General features: G+C 48.6%; 1 protein-coding gene across 3 annotated transcripts in view; it reads right to left on the bottom strand.

Annotated features, from left to right (window-relative positions):
- Window positions 1-19155, bottom strand: part of CSMD2 (CUB and Sushi multiple domains 2) — a 284784-nt gene that overhangs the window by 149543 nt on the left and 116086 nt on the right. For 2 of the 3 annotated variants that reach the window (XR_010425057.1, XM_064635158.1), the window contains exons 10-13: window positions 18210-18334; window positions 15931-16052; window positions 11131-11234; window positions 7618-7730 (exon numbers count right to left, since the gene is read on the bottom strand). The exons of the other annotated variant lie outside the window; for it this stretch is intronic. Coding sequence is in view for 1 of the 2 variants with exons in the window: in XM_064635158.1 (XP_064491228.1) it covers window positions 7618-7730; window positions 11131-11234; window positions 15931-16052; window positions 18210-18334 (464 nt within the window). In the remaining variant the exon portion in view is untranslated. The remainder of the gene's footprint in view (window positions 1-7617; window positions 7731-11130; window positions 11235-15930; window positions 16053-18209; window positions 18335-19155) is intronic. 3 annotated transcript variants of the gene reach the window in all.

Raw genomic sequence — 19155 nt, 5'->3', positions numbered from 1 at the left:
CCCATGGCACTGATGCCACATCCAGTCTCACCTTCAACACCTCCAGGGATGGAGAATCCCCCACTTCCCTGGGCAGCCCATTCCAATGGCTGAGCACCCTCTCTGCAAAGAAATTCTTCCTAATATCCAACCTAAACCTCCCCTGGCACAGCTGAAGACCCAGCCCTCTTGTCTTGCTGATGGTTGCCTGGGAAAAGAGACCAACCCCCCCCGACTCCCCCCTCCTGTCAGGGAGTTGCAGAGAGTGAGGAGGTCTCCCCTGAACCTCCTCTTCTCCAGGCTGAACAGCCCCAGCTCCCTCAGCCTCTCCTCACAGCACTTGTGCTCGATGATGATCCCAACTAAATGAAAAATACAGCAATTCCAAGTATTCCCTGCTCTGCATCTGCTTCCAGGACATTGAAGCCAACAGACCTTGACCCCTTCACCAGGACCAGCTCCCCTGGCCTGGAGGACACAGGGAAGTTTGCTGGATTGTCACCTCTCCTCCCCTCCCTGCCCAGCCCCAGCTAATCCCGTGGGCTTCGTGCCAGCCAGGAAACCCCAGACACAATTTCCCGTTATCTCCTCCCCTGTACAATCCCATTTCCAAAGGGCCCCCTGCTCTGGATCACTATTAACTCCAACACTTCATTCCTTCCCAGCCTCCTCAGTGTTCCCACATTATTTATCTGCTTCCCACTCGTCTCCCCCTGCCCGTGCTGAGGTTTTATCCCCATCATCTCCCATCAGCCTCGCTGTCTCTCCCTCCCCGCTTCCAATTTCTTGCGCCAAATTGGAAATCTCTTTTTATGACATTTTTTTCCCTTGGCGGAGGGGAACGGTGGGACCCGAGGTCTGCACGGCTCCATCTAATATTCCAATTTGCTTTGAGTAACAACAAGCAGCTCATTGTTATTCTGACTCCAAGGCAACTCGGGCTCCAGGTGTATTTTAGAGAGCACGAGTCACCCAAGGCTCGTCGGCTCCTGCTCTCTGCATCTTCAACTGAAAAGTCACTGCCAGGTAATGAAGCATCCCCCAAAAACAATTTAACATAAATTAATATTAAAGCTTCTCGTGGAAAATAGGCTTCTCAGCGAAAAGCACTTTGTCAGGATTTATGTCTCTTCCTGCAGACTTTGAAAATCCCAGTGTTTTTAAGGTTTGGCACTGGCACGGGAGGGGATGAAAAATAAACCAGCTGGGATGTTCCAGCAGGACTGAGCTGCACATTCCTGGGATGGAGAGAGATTCCAGCTACAACAACTCCAGCTACAGCTGCTGCATGGAAGAGGAGAGACACTGCTGCTCTGAAAGTGGAAAGGATCTTTCCCTCTTCCCTTCTGAACTTTTATTGGAGGGAAAGGAGATTTGATCCAATGCAAATATTGCTTTACCACAGGATAGTTAGAATTGTGTCTATAATGCATTATAATATTTATTTGTGTAATAAGTGTAATATAATTCCCTTCCCCCCATACTGAGTCTTGTGTTGTGTCTGGACAAGCCCCTCTCACACTGGGGTGAGTTGTGGGAGGGGGGGCTTGGACTGGGAAATTGGGTTTTTGGGGGTCTCAAACCACCACAATTCCTCTCCAAAAAAAAAAATAATGCAATGGCACCTACCACGAAATGAAAATTCAGCTTTAAAACTCACGAAGCAGTAACGAGATGGAATGGGAATAAGGTGATTTTAAACATTTATCGTTGTGTCTGACAGAGATGCAGCAAACTGAGACTGCTGTGAGTCAAACGCCTCAAAAATCCACTTTTGTTATTCCTTCCCTTCCCACACCTTGGAGTCTTGGGGCAACCTGGGCTGGGGGAAGGTGCTCCTGCTGATGCCTTAAGATTCTTCTAGTTTTTTGGGGTTTTTTTCCTAATTTTTATAAGCTTTATAAGTAGTTAAGTAGCAAAAGTAGATTTTAGAAGCAGCAGCCCTCATTCCTTTACCCTTTACTCCAGTAGTTTACACACTCCTCAACCCCTCCATACCCCATTCCATGCTCCCAAATCAATATCCCCTGAATTCCAGGAGAAAATGTTTAGAGTCTCTGGTCAAGGCAGGGCCTCTTCTATTTGAGGACATCTAATCCTGGCCTGAACCACTAAAGGACAGTCAAGAACTGGGTGCCCCTGGACCCTTCTGTGCTCTGAAGAAGATGAAGATGATGAAGAAAAGCCCCCCAGCCCCAATTCCAAGGGGGTGGGAGGGAGGTGGACCAGGGGGTGGAAACACTTGGGATTGGACAAGCAATATTAGAAATTGTAATCTCATGCCCAGGCACAAATTAAACCCTTTTCTTATCTCACCCTCCATTAAATTGCTTTGGGGTTGGTTGGTTTTTTTCTCAGCTCCTACAGGCAACACTGCCCATGGGATGCTGGACACAGGAATTCCCTGCTGGAATTTTGGGGCAGCTCCAGCTCCAGCAGGAGCCAAAGGGACCTCTGGGTGTTCAGTGCTTTTGTAAAACAAAAAAGGACATGCTTGGGGTGGCAGGGACTCAGGAAAAATGCAGCAAAGTAAAATCAGAGCCTTTGGACCCTCTGCTGAGGGAGAAGTGAGGCAGCACAGCTGCTCTGGGGGCACAAAATTCAGTGTTTCCCCCCCTCACCCCCTTGCCTGTGTCACCCTTTTCTGCCCCTCTGCACGAACTGAGCTCAGAGAAAATGAAATGTGAAACCAGGGGGTTAAGGATGGACAGAAATGAAGAATCAGAGCACATTTCCCCCCTTCTTGTTAGCAGCTCACACCTTTTGATACCTTACAGAGGGCAGGAAAACGGAATTTATTCAGCAATTCCATTTTCTGACCTGAGAGAAAAAAAAAATCCCCCTGGTTCCTGCATTTCTTTTTTTTCAGAGGTAGTAAAATCTATGAAATATTTAGCAGGGTAGAAGTTCCCAAAAAAAAAAAAAAGAAAAAAGAGAGAAAAAAAAAAAGAAAAAAAAGAGAAAAAAAAAAGAAAAAAAAAAGGGAGTGATTTGGAAATATCAAAACATGTTACTTCAATGAGGTTGAACCATTTCTCCTGATGAATGTTTAAAGCACAAATCACTTCCACATTAGAATAATAAAAGTCAAAACTAAACAAGAACATCCAAATCAAATGTTTTGACATTACTGAAACGAAACAAGTCGACATGAATCTTTCAAAACTTCTCCATCAAATATTATTAAGACAGACAAAATTTTGACAAAACAGCATTTTTTTTTTTTTTTCTCCCCAGCAAATGTTTCCCCAGGAATTCTGCAGCAGCTCTTTATGCTGTTTGTCTCCTGGTGGGGAAATGGGGCCCTGAGCAGAGGAGGGAACCAGGGACTAAATGAGAGCAAAACCCTCCCTGCTCCTCCAGCACAAACCCTGCAGGCACCTGAAATCCAGGCCACTCTTTTTCCTGGAGTTCTGTGGGAATTTTCTGCTCCTGCCTGACTCAGCTGGGGAGGAAAAGGAGGCAGTTGGAGCTGCAAGGAAGCAAAACTCTTCCAGCTTCTGGAAGAAACGGCCCCGGGATGAAGGATTTGGGAGCACTTTGGGGGCCAGGCCTGAGGAAATCACACAAATGTCACCCCCAGACACAACAGAGCCAAGAAAACACTTCAAATTTGGAGTTTTGTACTTGGAATAATTCAGTGTAAACTCACTGGAGTTAGTGGTGCCAGGGAGGAACTGGAAGGAACCAGGCCCAGGGTGTTCTTATGGCCTCGTTCTTTGGGATTCCAAGGGAAAGGAGGGGTTTGATCTAATGTAAATAGATTGCTTTACCATAGGAGAGACAGTTAGAATTGTTGTTTATAATGTATTAGAATATTTGTTGGGTCAGTAATAAATTTGGATATAATTTCACCCTGCTAGTGGAGGTGTTTTGTCTGAAAACCCTCTCACACTGAGACAAGTTGTGGGGGGCTTGAAAATTGGAACAACTTGGTTTAAACTCATTGGAGTTAATGGTGTCAGGGAGCATTACAATGTATTATAATATTTATTGGGTCAGTAATAAATTTGGATATAATTTCCCTGTGCTGGTAGATGTGTTTTGCCTGAAAACTCTCTCGCTGAAACAAATTGTGGGGGGCTTGAAAATTGGATTTTTTTGGGGGGTCTCAAACCACAACAGGGACAAAAAAAGGGACCATCCAGTTCCAAGCAGAAGGACCACCCAGCTCTGAAACCACCTTGGAGGGGAAGGTGTCCCTGCCCATGGAAGGGGTTTGGAATGAGAGGAGTTTGAATGTCCCTTCCAACCCAAACCACTGTATGAATGAGGAAAAAAGGGGTCTAGAGAGGAAACCCAACGAGGAGGGGACGAACTGAAAAGGATCTTTTTGCCACATCTCCCAGCAGCACTGCAGAGCAAATGCAGCAGCTGAATGCAGCTGGCTCCCAGAGCCCCAGGGCCTCCCATCAAACCGCTGCCAGGAGGCTCAGACCAGACTGAAATCCAAGTTCCCCGACCCTGAGAGCAGCTCAGGGCAGAACATCATCAGCTAAAAAGCCTCCCTGGTGTTGGCTCAGCACTATTTCAGCTTCAGGACACGAGTCAATACATTTAATGGCAAAGACAGAAATCCTTCACCCCCCCCCCAGCCACAATAGTGAGGCTCAGGTGATGCTGAACCAAAAAAAAATCTCAACACACGACTCTATTTAGGCCTAAAATAAATGTAAAAAAGGGCTGCACAAAGCAGCAGCTCCTCTGAGCAGGTTGGGGCTGCAGCAATTTGATTAAAGCCAGGAAGTTGAGGAGAGGAAATCTCCAAACTCCAGCCCTGCAGAGCTCCTAAGCCTCTTAGCACCACGGGGCTGAACTCCAGCGTGGAGCTGAGCAAGCCAGAGCCAAACACTTACTCAGCATTTCCACACAGTAAATATTGTTTAATCATCCCCTGGTGGTTCAGGAGCACAGACTTTACTCAGCTCTACCCAAACTAACCCAATTCCAGCAGAAACCCAAATTACATTAGTGTGTGTGTGTCTATAATTCTAGCTTTCATTTTAAATTCTTCCTTCATATTAAAAACCATAAACTACAAAATATATCACTGCATTAAAATTTGGGGTTGTCCTGTTGTGCTCTTTTTAGTTTTAACAGTTCTGTTGAACTCATCCCATCTTCACGTGCAGATCTGGAAAACCCCAATCCACATCCCTGGTGTTCTCCACACTCTCCCTGCTGCAAATGGGCTTTCTCTTTACTCACCAGTGAAGAAAAAGGACCTGGCTGGTTCCCTCCCTTCCTCAGAACCCATCAGTAAAAACCTGCTGGCACAGGAACTGGATGCTGAATACAATATCTATTTATCCATTTCCCTATTTTCTTTTTTTTCTTTTTTTTTTTCCCCCTCTCTTCAGCACATTTTTCCAACAGGTCCTTGGAGCTGTGCATGGATAAACCTCCTGGGGGTGAGTGTTCCAGCACAGCAACAGGCTCTGGGATCACATTCCCCTCCCAATGAACACTGAAACTTCCACCTTTGAGGATGGGTGGTTATTTAAACACACCCTCCAAGCAATCCCTGCCCTTCTCCCAGGCAGATTTTTGGGGCCTGACTTCACACAGCTCCATCAGCTGCAATTTTCTGCTCACAAATAGGAGGAAGTGGGGCCATAAAACTGCTATTGAAACTTGTTAAGAAGTTGGACATAACTTCACAAAGCATTTGGCAATTGGCAGTTGCCTCTCACTCAGGTGCCTCTTCCTTTGGAACTCGAAGCTCTTGCAAAAACTGTGAGAGTTTTATGGCCCTGGCTGGTGGAGGGGGGGCAGTTTAACCCCTGTGTGTGTTTGTTCCTGCCCAAATCCACCCAGAAGGGTCAGGGAAGTGCTGGGAAAATGGCAAAGGTGCCAAAAAAAAAACGGGAAAAGATTTCACAGAACCACAGAAGTTACTGTAAATGCCACCAGGAGCAGCTGAGGGAGCTGGGGGGGCTCAGCCTGGAGCAAAGGAGGCTCAGGGGGGACCTTCTGGCTCTGCAACCCCCTGACAGGAGGGGGGAGCCGGGGGGGGGGTCGGGCTCTGCTCCCAGGGAAGAAGGGACAGGAGGAGAGGGAACGGCCTCAGGCTGTGCCAGGGGAGGGTCAGGTTGGACATCAGGAGGAGTTTTTCCCTGGAAAGGGTGTTCAGGCCTTAGCAGGGGCTGCCCAGGGAGGTTTGGAGTGCCCACCCTGGAGATGTCCAAGGAAGGACTGGATGTGGCACTGAGTGCTCTGGGCTGGGGGACAAGGTGGGGATGGGGCACAGGGGGGATTTGATGATCTTGGGGGTCTTTTCCAACCTCAGTGATTCTGGAATTCGGTGAAAATAAGCAGGTAAAGCTGCTGAGGAGGAAAGGGAGAAGCACATTTGGCACTGGGAGCTCCACAGGAGTCCAGGACTCAACTGATGATGGACTGGGGAGGTCACAGGGAGGGAGAGCAGCTCGGCCTGGCCATAGATCAAGGTACCAATGACATCAAAACAAGGCAGAGGAGGGAAAACTCGGGCTCCTTGTGGCCCCAGAGTTCACCCAAGATGAACAACAGGGTGAGAAGTCCCTCCATCATGGGCTCTGCAACACCAGATTTATCAGGAGACACGGGGAATATGTCACAGTGCCCTGGGGATGGGATCAACAAAGCAGGCAGGTCTGGGAGCAGGGATCACTCCCAGCAGTGCCCCCTCCAAGGGCAGGTCTGGGGGCAGCAGCTCTGCCAGGCTGCCAAAAACCAGCTGCACACCAAGGTGGGCAGGATCAGAGCCCGGAGCCACCAGGCTGGGCAGCCCCAGCTGCTGGCACCGAAATGGCACCGTGAAGATGCTCCCTGGAAAATCAGGATCTGCCTTTTCCTTCCCTCCATTCCCTCGTTTATGTTCCTCCAGGACTTTTCCTGCTGACCTGGGCCCTGCCATCCTGTAAATATTCCAGCATCACCCTAATTCCCCCTGAGGTCCTGCCCAGCCTCCCTGGACTTGCTGGCACTGGGGCCAGCTCAGTTTTCTGGTGGCTCAGGTCCCTCAGGCCCCTAATTCTGTTCCCTCACATCCAGCAGCACCACCCTGGGCCCCAAACACAAGGTGACAATTCCCTGAAACACGGCAAATCCAAGAGAAACCCTCTGAAAAATGAATGAGGGCCCTGGGAAGAGCCAGGCTGAAATATTCCTGGAGCTGACAGAGACACTTTTCCATCCCACTTTCTCACACCTGTGACAAACAGCAAACACACAAGTTGGTGCCAGAGCTCAGCAGTCACATCCTGATGCATTCCTTTGAAAAATCCCTGTATTAACTTTCATTTCATTTGTAACACTGCAGACTACCCGAGTGTAAAGCAGCTGACACCCCTGATCCACTGGAACCATTGATTACTCCATCTCCTCATCTCCTCCCCCAGACACAATCTGTCACCATCAGCTGAGCCTCACCAGCTCCTTTCCAACAAAGCAGATGAAGTGGCAACCAGACAGTCCCCACCCAGCCAGCCCTGATGGAAAAGAACCCAACAAAGCTGTTCTTAGAGGAGCAAAGGGGAAAAAAAATCTACAGAGCTTCCATATATAAATAGAGAAGCTTCTTCCTCCTTTTTCTGCCCTCATCCCATCCCTGATCCTTTGAAAGCAGAGGGATTCTGAGAGAGGGGCCTGGGTTACCTTCATAGGTTGCTTTGAAGCCCAGCAGGTTGCTGACACTGTCTGTCTGGAAGAGGAGCCACATCTGGTGGTGGGTGCTGACGATGAGGTCGGGGACGGTGCTGCCCGTCAGGCTGCAAAGGGAAAGCAGGACAAATCAGCCTGTTTGCCCCCCAGAGCCAACAGAACAAAGGGCAGAGATGCCTCTGTAGGACCAGAAAACAGCCAAACCAAGAATCACCCAAACCAGGACACTGCCCAAAAACCTGCTGCATTTTCCAGGCTGTCTGGAAAATGTTTCCTTGTCTGTTCTGCATTCTACCTGCACTGGGAGGCTTTTACCACAGCTTGAGGGCCTGCAAATTATCATCCTCACCACCATAATAATTACAATTTGGTGCCATTAGCGCAATATATTATCCAGCAACAAAAGGAATCATTTTCTTTCTCGCCCAACCAAACAAATAAAATTCCCAGAACCCAAAAACTGGTGAGTGAACCCCCTGAACTGCCTTGACAGCCTTTTTTAGCATTAGGAAAAATTGGTTTCCCCACATGTTCTCTGCAAAGCTTCCACCCTGAGAGAAAAGTTTCTAAAAGGTTCTAGAAAAAAAAAAAAAAAAAGACAAAAAACCCCCACAAAACAAAAAAAACCCCAAACAACAACAAAATAACAATAATAAAATAAAAACAAACAAAAAACCCCCAACAAAAATAATAAAACAAAAGCAAAACAACAACAAATCCCAAACCGAACAAAAAAAGCCCCAAAGAAACAAATGAACAAAATCAATCAAAACAAACAAACAAAAAAAAAAAAAAACAAAACAAAACCAAAAAAGCAACAAAAAAAACCACCTGGAAGCCAAGGCAGGAGCCTCAAATGTGCTGAGCACCCTGTGAGCCCTGGAGAAGTGCTGCTAATCCCAGGGATCAGGAGGTTTCCTTCCCTCCAGGATCCTCCCAGGGGAGCTGAGGGGATTTAGGGAGATGTCACCAATCCATCCCTGTTAATGAGGCTCGTTCAGCCCCGGGATTAATCCCCTCGTTGTGGTTCAACAGAGTTTTGGAGCTTTATCCCCCACCCCCAGGAGCATCTTCCAGGGCTGCAGCTCCCTTCCCTTCCCTGCAAACCCAGGAGCAGTGTGTGGGAAGGCTCATTATTCCAGCAGCAGGATTGTTGTGTTGCCTGTCTCAGTGGCAGTGTTTAATGTTGTTATTGCACTGTTTCTGCTCAGGTATTATCTGGGAGGAATTTAGAAATTAAAGTACAGCTCCTGCAAGGGGAGAGAGGAGGGTTTGGGGATTTTTTTTATTCTGCAGTGTTTGCTTAAATCTGAATTCCTGCAGCTGTGCAGGGGCTGGATGGGACAGGGTGGGGAGGCCCTGGCACAGGTTGCCCAGAGAAGCTGGCACTGGGTGAGCTTTAAGATCCCTTCCCACCCAAACCAGCCTGGGATGCTGTGGCTGCTCCAAGGGTTGAGCTGCTTCCTCAGCTTCCAGGACATTCCCAGCAGCTCCCTGGGAGTGGAAGGTTCTCTCCAGTTCAGGTATCTCAGGTGAGCAGGACCTGCCTGGCCAGGCACAGAACTCTCCTCCCCATCCCAGAGCCCCTCCCCAGCCCCACCAGGGTCAGACCTGCCCCTGGCCATGGGATCCAGAGGGTGCTTTTCCCTGGAATCACAACCACCTCTCCCAAGCCCATCAGAGCCCTCCCAGCTCTGCCCCCACCTTTTGCACCTGCACCAGGAATTTTCCTGATCCCAGGGCGCTGGGAAATGAGGAACTGATCTTGTTTTAATGCCTGTTCTGCACCCCAAGAGTTTGCTGCAGAGTGCAGGGGTGTGATTGTTGGTTCTCCAGGTACTGAAGCAGCAGAGAGGCAGGAATGAGGAGCACAGCAAGAGAAAAACCTTCAGGAAAAAAAAGGGGGCTTCAAAGCTTCCCTCATTCTTTGCTATTCCACTTTAACAAGCCCAGTGATTGATTTGGGTGCTTGTTGCTTTAGGGAATAAAATCCTCTCTGCAAGTCAGAAAAGCTCAGCCTAACAATCTGTTCTGTTCCCTGAGATGCATTTTCCAGGGATGAGGGAGAGGCTGGAGACAAATGGTCCTTCCTGGCTCCCTTTTGGGATGGTGGCTGTGCTGTGCAAGCTGATTCCAGAGGGTTCCTTCATCTGAAAGGCAGCAGGAACTGAGCTCCTCTTCCAACAGCCAAGAAGAAAGGAAGAGCAGCAAGAAAATTGGATCTCCTGTCTTTGACAGGATCAGGTTTCTGTGTTTTGATTCCTCAAAAAACCCCACAGCTCGTGCCCAGTGGATCTACCTGGATCCAGGTGACAGTGGGAGAAGTGCACACCAATTACAGCTGGAAGATTTCTGTGCTCTTCACACCTCTCTCATATTTAATTACCTTTCAACTTATCCTTGCAGATGATAAATAAATAAATAAAGAAACTTCCCTGTTGGGATCAGCATCAGGAATTTGCTTGAAAGTTCTCCTGCACTGGGAAAAGATTCCAGACACTGCAGCTTTCCCAGTCCCAGATATTCCACATTTGCATTAGCCAGGGGTTGGGGGGCTAATGCAGAGTGAGAAAAACATGGAATGACGACAACCAAACCCAGGAAAATCTTCCTTGGGCTTCAGGCAAGGCCAAAGGGGAGGAAGGAGGAATCATTTCAGCAGGTTCTTACAAACTGCTCCCCTGGCAGTGATTTGCACATTTTGACCAACCAGCTGTGAAATGTTCTGGAACACTTCAATTACAAACACTTGGGCAATAATCAGCCTGCCCATTCCTGGAGCTCCTGACCAAAGGCTCATGGGCTGGGAAGAAAGAACCTCAGGGAAACAAAGGTTTGGGCAAGACAAAGAAACAGGAATGTGAGTGGAGATGGAGTGGGAGGCTGATCTGTGTGGGAAAAACAAGAGAAGAGGAAGAATGAAAAAAACCCCCACAATATAACACCCTCCCAACAGTTGGCAAGAGCACAACAGCTTGGCTGGAGGAGTTTTGGAGAGGCCTGGAAGGAAAGCAGGACCATCTCTGTGTCTCCAGTGCTGAAGAAACCCCCACAGAACATCACATGTGCAGCCTAAAGGATGCAAATTGTGGGGGACAAATCCCAGACTTGAGGGGGCATCATTTACCCCAATGCACCCTGGGGTGTCTCACCCAGAGGTAATGGATTTACACCTTGCACAGGTAACCAGGATGGCACAGAAGGACAGCCCAGGAGAGAGAGAGAGAGAGCAAACAGCCCTTGGACCCTGCCTGAGCTGCAGATCCTCTCATATCCCAGCTTTTATCCTCTTCCCTCAGCCCCTCCCTGAGGGCTCCACAAAGGCAGCTCAGGAGAAATGAGGTGCAGAGGGAAGAACACACCAGAACAGCCCCCAAAAACAACAAGCAGCACATAATTCCCCCTCCCCAGGGACAGGGAGCAGGGGGGGCTCCCCCATCCCAACCCCTCAGGCAAAGCCCAGGGCTGGGTCTCCCTCCCCCAGGGGCCTCAGGAAATGCTACTTACACATAAAGCACAGTTTTCTGGTCTCCCACTTGGCCTCCATCCCCCACTGTCAGGGTGTCATATCCTCTCTCCAGCTCGAATTCCTCGAAGGTGAGTTTGATGACCTGGCAAAGAGGCAGCAGGTTACCAGGGACCCCCCACCCCGGGAGCCCCAGGCAGCCCCTGCCCTGCCTGCCCACCTGCTGGGCTCTGCAGCTTCCAAGAGCATCCAGAATATCCCCAGGACATCCCCAAAGGTGACTGTCCTGGCTCTTTCCAGCCCTGGAGCACCTCCCTGCAGGCAGACTGAGCTCCTCCTGAAATCCCCTCTGGGATTTCTCTGCCTTATCCATCCATTTCCCAGATGACTTTATTCATAAAAATGTGTGTGCTGGGACTCCAGCAGGCTCCTTTTCTCTTTCACCAGGTACCTCTGCCCTTTCCTTGCCAGCCCTGAAATCCTGTCTGTGCAGGTGCAAGTGGAGAGTCTTTCTTTTGCTTTGAGTTCCTCCCAAAATTCTCCTGGTTTCTGGTCAGACCAAGAGAGGATTTATATGAATTACCACTGGGAAATTGTCTCAGGCTGTCTGCAAACACAATCATCATCCTCACATCTGTCCACAGCTCTTTGTGTCCTGTGTTTTCCCTCCTGTTCCACCCAAATTTCCACCCCCACTCCACTTTTCCAGCCCAAACCCCATGGACACCAAGAGGTTTTGGTTCCAAAACCTTTCAGCTGCTTTGGAAACCTCTTGTTTTCAAATACAACATGATTTAAGGGACAAAGGTCCTTAATCCAGGCTGAACAAACAGAAAAGGAAGAGAACTTCATTTCCAGAAGTGTTTTCCAGAACAATCAATGGAGCTTTGGGTTCCTGGAGCTCTTTCAGTGACCTGAGCCAGGAAAGCACTTGGATCATCAGAGCTTTGTGCAGGTGCCTGTGAACACACTGCATTTCCTTGCTTTTAACAGATTAAATCACCAAGTTTGAGTCCAGGCCCCCTTGGGCTATTTTAGACAAGACAGAATCATCAAAAGGAATTCAGGAGGAGGAGCCACGTTGGTGCCAAGGCCCCCAGGCACCTGATGCCACCCCAGGGCATCTCAGGGCCCATCTTAGGGCCAGGACCAAAGGCACAGGGAACCCAAAATCCTGCTCTCTCTCATTTCTTACCTATTAAAAAAGCAGCACCTCCTGCAAACCCTTGAGCACGTGTGCAATAATAAAAGTCCCAAAGTTCAAACCAAAAGCAAAAAAAAATACTGGTGTTTCTACAGCTGAGGCTGAGCTGCCCTGTGCCACCCCCTCCTACACATAAACACAATATTTCTCAGATGCCCAGAAACGAGGGGTTTGAGCCACGACATCCTGAAAAATCAGAGTTTTCCCCCAAGCCCTGGAATGGTGAAACAGGAGCTCTCGTGTGAGATCCTTCAGACAACTGTGGAACCATTAATTGGAGTGGCAGCACCCAAATATTAACCTGTGCAGGTCGTTATTAAAGCCTGTAATGATGGAATAATGTAATTAATACAAAGCTGTAACGCTGCACACATCGTTAGTTCAATCACCCACTCAAGTGAGCTGCATTCCGAGGAGCCTGACCCTAATTAAACAACTAATTACATTCTAGCACACTCAAGACTGTAACCTCGTGGCACAGGAACTGGATGCTGAATACAATATTTATTTATCCGTTTCCCTATTTTTTTTTTGTGTCTTTTTTTTTTGGCTCCGAAAGCTGAAAATTATTTAATGATTCATTAAACCAACAAGAGCCCTCCCAGCACACACAAACACACGGGGGTGACACAAAAAGCTCCATTTTTAAGCTGCTGGAGTGACAGGAAGCAATTAGCAAAGCCAAGAAAACAGGGCTGGAATGTGACACCTGATCCTAAAGCTTTGTGGCACAAAGTGATTTGAAGTGCAGTCACATTCAGAGGGAAAAAAACCCAATAATTCCCTCCATAAAACACCTCTTGCAGCTACATTGAAATGCTTTACAAGCACGTTACTCATCTCCCCCTTCTCCCCAGGCTCCAGCATTTCTCTTAATTTGGGATGAATCCTCCCCTGGAGGGGCCCATCTCCCTCCAGCACAAAAAAAGCTTGGACAGAGCTTCATTTATTTGGTTGATGAGAGCCCAGGTGAGAACAACCCCGGGAGAAACATCAACCAGGAACATCCATTATGGCAAAAAAAAAAAGGCCCAGAAATCGTTTTTATGCAAATCCCCCAATTATCATATTCATTTCTCAGCTCCCCGGTGATTTATTTTTCCCTCTGTGGTGGAAACTCATTCCCATGGCACCAAGGACCAGCAAAAAAATCCCAATAGCCTGAAAATATCCCCCAAAATGGGTTTGATGTCACCCTCTGGCTGGGGGATAATTGCAGGTTGTCAGTGAGGAGCTCTCTGCCCTCAGAGCTGCTGGGGGAGGATTCTGAGCAAAACTTGGAGGGGATTCTGGGGCTCAGGGAATCTGGCTGAGGGTTCTTTTCCAAATATAGAAGAGAGGACTTGCAAATGAGCTCCAAATTCAGCTCCCCTGCTTTTCCAGGCTCACATTAAAAGCTCCTTGTAGCAGGACCTGATCCAAGGAGCACTGGAGTCAATAAAAAGATTACACTGAATTCAGCAGGATCCTGCTCAGCCACATGAGGCTTCTCATATTCCAAGTATTTGACAGGCATTTCAGTGAATTCAGCCCCAATCCCTCCCTTAGCCACACTGGGAAATGGGGGATCCACACTGGGATCATCCCCTTAAAGGCCTTCCCAAACCCCTTCCTTCCCAAACCCCTTCCTTCCCAAACCCCTTCCTTCTTCCCCCTCCCTGCTTGAGAGGCATGGAGAGGTTCTTCCCTACCTGCAAATTCCACTTCCAGGATGAAAAAAAAAAAACAAACCAGAAGATTTATAAGCTTATAAATTTATAAACCTTTCTAAAACTGCTATTATTAATTAACTAGTTATCACTTTGCAGAAAAGGGAGTCTCTTCACACAGCCCATAAAAGCTGTTGGTTTAACCAATCCAGCCATATTTCACTGTTAAAATCTATGATGTGCAGCCCAGGGAGCACAAACTGCAGTTCTGCTGCTGTTAAATCTCTGCTCTGGGTCGGGAAGTACCAAAATAAACGGATTTTCCCAATTTCATCCCCCTCTATGAAAGGATCAGGACCTGCAGGTTCTGTTTCCTAATTAACAGTTCATTATTACCCAGGGTTAAAAGCTGAAGAAGAAACCAAACATGGGGAGAGGAGCTTTCCCTGAGGAGAAATTCCATTGAGAAAGGAGACAATCTGCCCAGGGAGCTTAGAGGAGAAGCTCATCCCACCACAGTGCTGATGGAAAAGCTGGAAAACTTTGGGCCCAAGACTGGCACAACAGCAAAGGAACAGAGCTGAGGGTTAGACTTGAATATTCAACCCACTGAAGGGTCAGTGAAACACTGGACATGGCCCATGGGTGGATTTTGATGATGATTTCCACCTCCTCCTTCCTAATCTGTAACAGGAATCCCAACTGGAAGTGTATCCCACATCCACATCCAGCTCCCCACGACTTCTTTCCAAACCCAGAGGTCTGTTTTCTGCACACAAGAACTGGGTGTTGCTGATTTTTAAAGTCAAACACACAGAAAAAAATGCCATATAAAGTAAAACACCCATTCCACAGCCCAAGCTGGTGGGTATTCCATAACCTGGGAATGGATACCCAGGAGCCTCCATGGGATGGAGGCACAGCTGACACCTGAGCAGGAAGAGCTGCTGTGGCCTGTCCTCCACTGCACATCCCACCCCCTGGGGCTCATTAACCACTAAATCACTGCTAATGAACCAGCACTGCAGAATATCCTGATCCCACGCTCCCCTTTCCCAGAATCAGGGTCATTCCTGCACTCCTGGGTAATGCCAGCCTGGGCTCCAACCTCCCTGGCAACTGGAGGGGGGGTTGCTCCTCATAAAAACCAGGATCCACCAGGGATCTGGGCTTGTTAAAGGCTTGAACTGAGAGGGAACTCAACAGGTTCTTCGGCCACGAGCTCCGGGGGGAGGTGACAGCAGGGCACTGCCAGCAATTCCCAACAATTCCCAGGAAAAAAGACAAGGTCCTGGGGTAGCAACACGTCTGGGAAACGCCCTGATGGCTCAGCAGCAGGTCCAAGGCATCCCTGAGGGAATAACCAGGGATGCTCAGGCCCTGGGCTGCAGGATTCCCTCCTTTGGGAATAACCAGGGATGCTCAGAGCCCTGGGCTGCAGGATTCCCTCCTTTGGGAATAACCCTGGGAGCTCAGAGCCCTGGGCTGCAGGATTCCCTCTGGAGCCAACAGGGGTGGTGCTGGTGGGAACCCAGGGACTGAGAGGAATGAGACCTGTCACCTCCTGAGAGCAAATCCAGGGAATAACAGGGAATAACACCTCGGGAAGTGTGTTTTGAGCCACACAGCAAAGTAATTTTCGTTCTTGTGCTCCCACCCAGATCTGGAGGAGGGACACGGGCTGAGACTGAAGGGCTGGAAAGAGCTGAGCCACCAACAGTGCCCTCAACTGCAATTCCATTGGAAAATGGGAAGGAATTGATCCTTCCCAGGCCAGGGCAGTCAGACCTGGCTCTCTCCAGCCTGGAATCACCCCCAGAGAGGACTTGCTCATAAATTAACAACACTGCACAAACAGTGGGAGATGAACCCACACCTCCTCCTCCCCACCCACCCTCTGCCCTTTGGGGGCTGAAATGCAGGTCCAGGGCCTGCAGCAGAGCCTTTTCCCCCTGGTGAGGCCCCCCAGGAGGCCCCCCAGGACCCACCTTGGCGGGGTTGAGGGCGGTGATGACCCACACGCAGTAGGCGTTGTTGTCGTACTGCACCGGGTAGTTGGGGGACGTGATGACCCCGCTGGGCCCCCTCAGGTAGGTGTCACACATCCTGGCTGGGGACACAGACAGCACAGTGAGACCTCTGCGCTCTGGGCTGGCAGCTAAAACCCCCAAAATCACCACCCTGTGTTGGCAAAACTCCCCTTTTTCCCCCCTCGTGCAGCAGAGATGGAGGATTTGTCGGTTGGAGGGTTTGTTCAACCAACCAACAACAACCCACTCTCCAACTTTACTGGAGACCATGAATAAAGACTTACTTTATTCACACTCTCCAACTTTATTGGAGACCATTTTATTCATCATTCTTATTTTATTCATCTTTTTTTTTTCTTTCTAAAGCCCTGGCGAAAACCGTTTCGCAACCGACCACGGGGAAGATTCTGGCTGAGATGCAGCTCCTTTCTCATGTCCCCCCCCAGAAAAAAAAAGCCATCTTTCCTTTCTTCTTGCAGATCAAAAAAAAAGAAAAAAATAAAAAATACTGCATGGCAAGAATTTATGATGTAATTATTAAGTATTTATCAGGCTGGTTTCGTTCAGACACGACCGTGGGCTCAGAACTGAGATGGCAACTCAGCTTTGCATCTTAAAAACATCTCAGGTAAAGGAGGAGCTGGAAAGTGCTTAAACAGGGAAATTTTGGCCTGTGGTATCCCTTTGATGCAATATTTAGCTGGAATATTTCACCAGGAAATGTGAAGAGCAGCATCCTGGCTCTGGAGCTGCCTCTGCTCTCGGGACGGAGCCTCAAAATTCAAATTTGTTTCAAATCTCAAAGGAGAAGTATTTGCATACGTGGCATCTGCGGGGCTTTTTTTTTCCCCCCACCACTCCAAATTGCAGCAAAACACAGAAAACCATCTCCTGGCCAGGCTGGGACACAGGGGAACATGTGGAACAGCAAGAGCAGGTCGGGAAGGAGCTGAGGGCATCTCTCCATGGTGCTAAATCACATCCCTCCTGCCTAACCCTGGAGCTGTCCCATCTGATCTCAACAAAAAACAAAGGTAAATCCCATTATTCCCATTTTTAAACTGGTGTTCCCAGGACCCCAGAGGGAACCTGCTGTAGATGGGGGAGCTGAAAAAAGTCTCCCATCAATGGCTCAGAGTTTGATCCCTGGGGATCAGAAATTCTCCCAGCCCAGGGGGGGTTAAAACCTGTTCACTGGGATTTCCCAACTGGAGAGAAACCCAAAGGGAAAATGGAACTGAAATAAAGAGCAAATGGAAAACTTTTCAAACGGAAAAAAAGCACAACACAAAATTAGCAGTTAAAAAAATTAAGTTGATTCAAAGAGACACAATAACAGAGGCAAATCCTTTCTTATCTCTTGCAAGAGGACACCATAAATTTCCTTTATAGTGTCACATATTTATGCCAAATATCCTCTTACACTGATTCAATTTATTCCAGGCTTGTTTCAAGAATTAGATGGGATTCCAAAGCCTTGAAAAAAATCTGCAGATGAAATTAAAGAAAAAAAAAAAAAGAACTGAAAAAAATACCTATTTATGACTTTAAGAGCTTTAAAGGGATTTCATTAAAAATATTACAAGTTGTTCATTATTAGCATTACAAATATCACATTATTCATGGAACTCCTTTGGAGAGGGAATGAAAACAAGATGGCCAAGGGCAAAATGGGCATCAGTGTGTTTTCCATTGAAAGAAAACTCCTCCACTGAAAGGAAACTCCACTGGGGGATGGCTCATGGCACAGGACCATCGGGATGATGCTACTGAGGAACCACAGCCCAAAAATCCCACGTGGCTGCCCAAGAGCAGCAAGTTCCAGTTCAAAAAAAAAAACATCTCCCTCCATCTCTGCTTTTCCAGATTTTATTCCAGGCTTTCACCCTTTCTCCCCTCTCCTCCTTGTCCCCTAAAAGGAAATACTTGGAATAGAGAGATGACCCTTGGATAATGGGAAAGGAGGGTGGGGAGACCCTGGCATGGGTTGCCCAGAGAAGCTGTGGCTGCTCCATCCCTGGGAGTGTCCAGGGCCAGGCTGGAGCAACCTGGGACAGTGGGAATGTCCCTGCCCTTGGAACGAGGTGGCCTTTGAGGTCCCACCCAACCCAAACCATCCAGGGCTTCCACAACCTCACCCAGGGACTCCAAACCTGGGGTGATGCCCCCAGGGGACCCTGAGGGGAGGGGTTTTCCCACCAATCCCAGTAATCCCGGGAAGTTCTGTGCCCCCTCACCTCTGCAGACGGGCCTGTGGTCGCTCCAGGCCACGATGAGGTCGCTCACCCTCTTGCAGGTGATGCTCCTGGAGCCCTGCAGGTCGTAGCCCTCGTTGCAGGAGAACTGGATGCTGGAGCCCAACCTGGAAGGGGAGCAGGACATGAATTCCCAGAGCTCCTGGCCCAGCTCTGCCCCCTCTGCCCCACCCCATTCCTGGGAATTCTGCAGGGACAGCCCCGAGGGCTGAGCTCCAGCAGCACATCCCAGCCTTCCTGGGAATTCCATCCCTTGTGGGAGCACAGACACAGCCCCAGGAGGTGACATGCTCAGCATCTCATGTGAAAAAGTGGGAAAAAAATGTCCTTTATCTGCTGCTGAGAGGTTTGTTCTTGGTTCTGTGGGTTTGGGTCCAGCCCCTTCACTGCCTTATTCCCCCTTATTCCCTCCTTATTCCCCCAGGAGACACAATCCACTGGGAGACTTTATCCTGGGGCATTTAGGGACTACTGGGAATTCCCTTTTCTCCACCCTCCCCAACTTGCTGGATTTCAGGAGAATTTGGTAGAACTCAGGTTCAACCAAAAGACACTTTTTGTGACCAAAAGAGCCACCAGCAGCAAAATAAGCTGAAATGTCCATTCCCCATTGCTGACCACAGGCTGGGTCACTCCTACCCACTGGAAAGGAACATTTGCAACTGGAAGGGAATAACAGCATTGTTTGAAACTTTATAAAAAAACCCAATTAACTCGCCCCACAGCCACTCACTGACAAGGAACTGCATCAGTCACCTCAAACTCTCTCGGGGCAGGGCCATGCTGGGGATAAACTGATTTGAAAAGTGATTTTTTTTGGCTGTTAAAGGCAGTTTTCCTGCACTTAACCAGAGGGGGGGATGACAACACACATGGATTGTACAACCTGGCTAAACACCTGGGTTGTCAGAGGATAAATACTCAGAGG

The sequence above is a fragment of the Pseudopipra pipra genome, chromosome 24 (assembly GCF_036250125.1).
Source record: "Pseudopipra pipra isolate bDixPip1 chromosome 24, bDixPip1.hap1, whole genome shotgun sequence".
NCBI classification, from domain to species: Eukaryota; Metazoa; Chordata; class Aves; order Passeriformes; family Pipridae; genus Pseudopipra; species Pseudopipra pipra.
Note: the sequence above shows the minus strand (reverse complement) of the source record. Positions and strands in the feature narration are given on the sequence as shown.